Consider the following 7,139-nt stretch of genomic DNA (forward strand, 5'->3'; position numbering starts at 1 on the left):
CTTCGTCCGAGACCTATCAATTTCTTGTGAGGATGACTTGTTCAATGTTGACGGAGTGAGGTCGTTGCCTTCACATACTTATTATGTTAACCGGGATTGTCCAATGTGCGAATGACACATACCGCAGCAAAACAAAACGTTTTGACATTCAAACAAAACTGTTAACAAGTATTTAGAACGTCCACATTCTGATGCATAATTGAACAGTTGTGTCGGTAAACAACAAGTAAAATGTTACAACGAAATTATTGTTGTGTTAGTTGGTTTTAAAAGTGCTCCAATAACAAGTGATTAGTTGTTTTTCCAAGAGACCGTTCACTAATGTAAAAGTTGTTTTTCGAAATTATTGTTGTGTTAGTTGGTTTTAAAAGTGCTCCAATAACAAGTGATTAGTTGTTTTTCCAAGAGACCGTTCACTAATGTAAAAGTTGTTTTTCCAAGAGACCTTTCTGTTTTGATTTGTACCGTTCCAACTATCAATTTCTTGTGAGGATGACTTGTTCAATGTTGACGGAGTGAGGTCGTTGCCTTCACATACTTATTATGTTAACCGGGATTGTCCAATGTGCGAATGACACATACCGCAGCAAAACAAAACGTTTTTTCAAACAAAACTGTTAACAAGTATTTAGAACGTCCACATTCTGATGCATAATTGAACAGTTGTGTCGGTAAACAACAAGTAAAATGTTACAACGAAATTATTGTTGTGTTAGTTGGTTTTAAAAGTGCTCCAATAACAAGTGATTAGTTGTTTTTCCAAGAGACCGTTCACTAATGTAAAAGTTGTTTTTCGAAATTATTGTTGTGTTAGTTGGTTTTAAAAGTGCTCCAATAACAAGTGATTAGTTGTTTTTCCAAGAGACCGTTCACTAATGTAAAAGTTGTTTTTCCAAGAGACCGTTCACTAATGTAAAACAGCTACTTCATGTGCATTTCAAAAATGTTACCGACGATTTAAAAATGTTCTTCTGCAGTGCAATAAATGGAATTTTTGAAAGTGCAACAAAACAATTCGTGACTTTTTAAGGGGTCGCGGGGATCTTTCGTTTTACACAGAATCAATTGTTTTATACGTTATGCTGGTTAAAGTTTCATTTCGTCTTTTTACTTAAACCGCGACCGATCCAAGGGGCAGGAGCCGAGCTACAATCGCGATTAATCCGCACCCTTTTTTATCAAGGTGGATGATGTTCTTGGGTCAGAAAACAGCTGGCGCATTGACACGCCGATGAAAGGAACCAATGGCTAAAATCTTTTCCGGTTTATCGAGGTCCACATATTGGTCCCACTGCTTAGTTTTGTTAAATTGTTCCCATTTATATCCAGTTAAAATAATTTTGGTGACGGATATCGCATAAAAGATTTAAACAATGTTTTTCAGCGCTGTTCCCAACATCTCAGAAATAACTGTGATTAAATAAACTGTGATTACTCAGCAATATTTTACATTTGTTTACACTATTCTCTGATCCGGGTTGCGTCACCGATATATTGTGACCGGGTTGCGTCACCGATATATTGTGACGTCATAGTCACGGTTTTGCTGCAGCCTTAGAAAACTCGTACAACGCAGTGTACAGTAGACGAGATCGTAAATAGAGGTATAGAGTTTATTAATTAAAAATGCCGAGCTACACAAAAAAAAACATAAAAGGGCTTGTTCCGTTTTTCCAACACCGATCCATTGCGAAGAAATAAGTGGATCGTTGCTTGAAAAGGGCTTGTTTCGTTTTTCCAACACCGATCCATTGCGAAGAAATAAGTGGATCGTTGCTTGTAAGAGGAAGGCAAAAGATGGATCTGACTGGAATCCAACAAGCAAACACACCTACATTTGCGAGGATCACTTTATTACAGGTATTGGCTGTTACGGTACAGGTGTATAATGTATATCATATTGAGATAAAAAGTGCTTAGCCTATACCTATTTGGCTATTCCATCATAAACATTAATATTTTTCTGAGTGTTGACTGTATGCTGCTTTTTAGGACAACCCTCATTGGCCTGCTCTATTTAATTTCAGGCAAATGTCTGAAATTGAAAAGAAAACTAAGCTGGATAGGTATCAAAGAATGAGCTCCAGAACCACTGATATAACGACGACTACAAAAGCTGAAACCAGCATTCCAGCAGTTGATCACCCTGATACTAACGATAACGATGTAGATCTGGAAAATGATAAAGAAGTTGAAGCAGTTCAATTGAATCGTCTGTTGCTTGATGAAGTTTATAGTCTCACATCAGAAACAAAGAAATTAAAGATCAGAAACAAAGAAATTAAAACAACAAATACAAAATCTCCGAAGCAAGCAGTTTTCGTTGAAGCAGTTCAATTGAATCGTCTGTTGCTTGATGAAGTTTATAGTCTCACATCAGAAACAAAGAAATTAAAACAACAAATACAAAATCTCCGAAGCAAGCAGTTTTCATATGAAGTGTTTCGGAATGATGCAGACAAATTTAAGTTTTATACCGGGATCACCCGTGATGCTTTTGACTACATTTATAATTTCATGTAATTTGGGGCTATGTAAATCTCCTGTCGCAATGAAGGATCAGTTGATGCTGACAATGATGAAGCTTAGATTAAACTTACCCTAGGATTGTCTGGCAGATATGTTTCATTCATCCAGTACTTCGGTGCATGAAATGTTTTGGAGGTGGATAAATCTGATGTACAAATTTGATACATTGGCCAGATACAGATGCTTCTAGAAAGACCATCTCCCTCGTGTATTTCACCAATATTTTCCACGACTAACGGGAATAATGGATTGTGTTGAAATTTTTAATGACAGACCAAAAGGCTTAAAACCTCGTGCTCAAGTCTATACTCCAACTACAAAAAACATTCACAATTAAAGTGTTTAGTGTGCAATCCTATGGTTCCATTACATTTTTGTTCAGGGTCTGGGGTGGCAGAGCATCCGATATTGAAATTGTTAGACGTTCAAATTTTATCAGTCCCAAATACCATGTTCCTGGTGATCAACTTCTGGCAGATCGTGGTTTCACGTTGGTTGAAGATTTTGCATTGAACTGTGGTGCTGAGTTGATAATCCCTCATTTTACCAAAGGGAAAGCGCAATTGACTGCAAGAGAAGTGGAGGTATCGCGACAAATTTCATCAATTCGAATCCATATAGAAAGAGTGATCGGTTTGATAAAAAATCGTTTTAAGATATTGAGTGGTCCCATATCAATGGTATCACTTGTCTCTTACTGATGAGTGCACCAATGCTGAGTTGGCAAGCATTGATAAGATTTTAAATGTCACTGCTGCTCTTACTAATCTTGGATCTGGTATTGTTTACAAGGAGTAATGTTATGATGGTATTGAAATATGTGGCCCTCTATATTAGGACTGAACCGCTCATTTGGAATCTAGATGTGGTTTATTTACAACTGGTTTTAGCAGTTGTTTTTATCCTATGATCCTAATATTGATCTCAAGGAAGGGCCTCTGTCCTGCTTTATCAAAAAAAACCTTGAGAAACGATGTATTAGGTAGGATAGCAGGACAGATCGACACAGTCGAGGCAAAGAGCTAAAATAAAAATTAAATATCACATTTACTGGTTAAACTGTTCAGTTGCCACACACAAAAATTGAGAGATTGCAATATAGGTTTTTTACATTTATAAGAAATTGTAAGTTTGTAACGGAACAAAGTAATATTGTCGAGGTAAAACCAGAAATTGTAAGTTTGTAACGGAACAAAGTATATTGTCGAGGTAAAACCAAAGTAGCTTATGTCACATTTTATAGGTTTTTAACATTTATAAGGAATTGTAAGTTTGTAGCGGAACAAAAGTATATTGTCGAGGTAAAACCAAAGTAGCTTATGTCACATTTTTTAGTCTTGTCCAAACATTGTCAAAATGTGTCGTCAAACAGCATGCAAAATTGTAAAAGAGAAAGTTTTGAAAAAATGTGACGTAAGCTACTTTACTTTTACCTCGACAATATACTTTTGTTCCGTTACAAACTTACAAATATTTAATTTTTTTCTAATTTTTCAGACCTGTTGGACAATACCACTTGCCTTTTGGAGGTATTTTAACATTAACACATTTAAAGTGAAACCACTCAAATTGACAAACATTACTGTCACGGCCGATCCAGTTTAAGGAAGGAACATATCCAGATTTGCAGCTGCAGTATAACTTTTCTTCACTTGTGCTCTGAATTGGACCATGAATCTGCCGGCATCTTGTATGGACACCTGTCTAATCCACACAACTGAAGCTTAGCTTCGTACCTTAAGCCCAATGCACACTGCCGTCGTTATCCCGTCGTTAACACCTTCCGATCCGACGCCGATACGCCCTTACGTATGCTAATGCACACCGCGTCAGAGCATACGTGGAGAAGTGAAATTTCGAGACTCTACCGACGCGAGAAGTGCTTGGCACGACGGGCCGATCGAGTAGAATTCAATCCTACTCGATCGGTGTCGTATCGCACGTCGTAATAAAATAAATTTAGCTAAATGCCACACGTGTTTATCAGAAGTGCATCAGAGGTAGTATTTTATTCTAGATTTATTTATTTTATACTGCGAGGCAAAAATGACATTATATAATTCGTGGAAGTGTAAAATTGAGCGTGAGCAGCTGTTTTTAGTACAACAAGAAATGACAGTGATTGCTGCAACAAACAAACAAAAGGTAAATGGAAATTTTACTGTTAATTTCAAATTGCAATATATGAAATTGAATCAATTAACTGGCAGAAGTGTTTGGGTTGATGAGATGTTTAAAGAAAGAGACACTAAATCGGAATTCATACTTGTTGATGAATTGCTGAGCAGAAGTGATGAGGAAAAATTCCGGCAGTATGCCAGAATGACTCCAGACCAGTTCTATTATTTATTGCAACAATTAACTCCAGTGATCCAAAAACAACACACAAATTTCCGAAAGCCCATTAGTCCAAAGCAGAGATTAATCTTAACCCTGAGGTATAAGTTAATGTGTTGACTTTAATGTAATTAATTGCAATCATAGCAATTATACTTTTAAGATTTTTGGCAACAATGTAATTAATTGCAATCATAGCAATTATACTTTTAAGATTTTTGGCAACTGGATCTTCACAAAAACAACTTTCTTATTCATTTCGAGTGGGACATACAACTGTTGGATTGATTTTAAAGGAAACATGTTCTGCTATTTGGAATGTGCTTGGACCAAAGTATGTTAAACCACCAACTTCAGAAGATTGGATAAAGATTGCTGAGGACTTTGAACAAATATGGAACTTTCCCAACTGTCTCGGTGCTTTGGATGGCAAACACATTAGAATAAAGAGCCCACCAAACAGTGGTTCCGAGTTCTACAATTATAAAGGATATTTTTCAATATCCTTTTGGCATTATGTGATGCTCATTACAGATTTATACTGGTCGATATTGGAGATTCTGGACGTCACAGCGATGGGGGTGTATTTCTAAACTCAGAAATGGGGAAAAGATTTGACAAGAGTATGCTTGGTGTTCCTTTTCCGACTAAAGTTAAAAAATTCTTCTTTTATTTGTCCATATGTTGTTGTTGGGGATGATGCCTTTCCTCTCAAGAAGTACCTCATGAAACCATATCCAGGGAAGTTCTTGCCCACAACAAAAAACATGTTTAACTATAGATTGAGTCGGGCACGCAGGGTCGTTGAAAATGCTTTTGGAATTTTAGCTGTTCGCTGGCAAATTTATTATAACATGCTCAATTGCAGCCCTAATCTTGCAGAAAACGTTGTACAAGCAAGTGTAGTTTTGCATAATTTTCTGCAAAGTTCAACAGTTGCAAAACACAACTATGGAGATGTGGGTCTAAATTCTGGTGATTGTGTCGAAGGTTCTTGGAGGCAAACCGTTCCAAACCTTATAAATTTTCATAGAATTAGGGATATTGGCTCCAATTATTATGGCAATGATGCAAGATTCATTAGGGATGAATTATGTAAATATTTTAATACATCTGGTGCTGTGCCATGGCAATGGACAATTGGTCAACATAATTGAAGTGTCTTTAATTTTTATGGCAATGATGCAAGATTCATTAGGGATGAATTATGTAAATATTTTAATACATCTGGTGCTGTGCCATGGCAATGGACAATTGGTCAACATAATTGAAGTGTCTTTAATCATTAATTAAAATCTTTGGATGCTTTCAGTTGTTCTTTTCTTTCTTTAATTCAACTTTGTTTTCAGACTGTACAGTAATTAGAAAATATGGATGATGAAAATTTAAATCGAAAATTAATTGATATAATAAAGTACAGAAGTACCAAGTGGATCAGCTTCTCAAGCACCGGAAACATGGCCCTATTTTAAGCAACTACACTTTTTAGACAGCTACATAAAACACAGAAGGTATTTTCAGAATTTCTATCATTTGGCTGTCAACTGAATCTGCAACTCCATTTGCAGAACCAAAGATAATTTTCGAATTAATGAAGAAGCTCACAGCTCAGCAACAAACATTACTCAATGTGAAAGCCCTGCTGTTGAACTGGAAGATGATATGACCTTTTTACTAGACTCAGAGCCAGCAGATAGCCCACAAACAGTTATGTCCACTGAAACAGAGCCTTCTAAGAAACGAAAAAAAAATCAACTGATAGTAGTTTTGAAATTCAGGTACTTAAATGAGAACTTATTTTTAATTCTTTGTATCGTAGAGTCAAATGCTCAACGTACTTCAAAAGTCAAGCAATAGATTGGAAACTTAAATGAGAACTTATTTTTAACTCTGTTAATAACAAACCTTCTTTGTATCGTAGAGTCAAATGCTCAACGTACTTCAAAAGTCAAGCAATAGATTGGAAAATTTAAGTACCCCATCCACACTCGACAAATTTGACCACTTTGCAGCATTCGTGGCATCAGAGTTGAGGAGCAAACCACCAAATATTGTTGCAGTTTACATACTGCAAATTACAAATATACTCTATTCCGACATTACACCAGTTACAACTGAGTCGTTGTAACTGTTAACATTCTATGCACTTTAATTGTTCACTTCTTCATCATTACCACTTGGTGCTTTTTCACCGCCAGTATGCTGATATACTTTAGCACTGTTATTTAGTTTTTCAATTGTTTGACTTTTATAGTTCATTATTTTTCAGTGTT

At 36.1% G+C, this 7,139-nt stretch overlaps 1 protein-coding gene across 1 annotated transcript; it reads left to right on the top strand.

Moving 5' to 3' along the window:
* Positions 1-4,733: 4,733 nt before the first annotated feature.
* Positions 4,734-6,230, top strand: LOC104265542. Its single transcript, XM_026839462.1, has 2 exons — positions 4,734-4,967; positions 5,081-6,230. The coding sequence occupies exons 1-2, from the start codon at positions 4,759-4,761 to the stop codon at positions 5,457-5,459; spliced, it is 588 nt and encodes a 195-aa protein (XP_026695263.1). The 5' UTR covers positions 4,734-4,758; the 3' UTR covers positions 5,460-6,230.
* Positions 6,231-7,139: the final 909 nt, after the last annotated feature.

This window comes from Ciona intestinalis, unplaced genomic scaffold (assembly GCF_000224145.3).
Source record: "Ciona intestinalis unplaced genomic scaffold, KH HT000289.1, whole genome shotgun sequence".
NCBI classification, from domain to species: Eukaryota; Metazoa; Chordata; class Ascidiacea; order Phlebobranchia; family Cionidae; genus Ciona; species Ciona intestinalis.

Coding starts and splice junctions, on each gene's coding strand:
- LOC104265542 (XM_026839462.1), top strand. CDS start 4,759: ATGTTTAAAGAAAGAGACACTAAATCGGAATTCATACTTGTTGATGAA. Junction 4,968..5,080: donor AGATTAATCTTAACCCTGAG/GTATAAGTTAAT, acceptor TATACTTTTAAG/ATTTTTGGCAACTGGATCTT.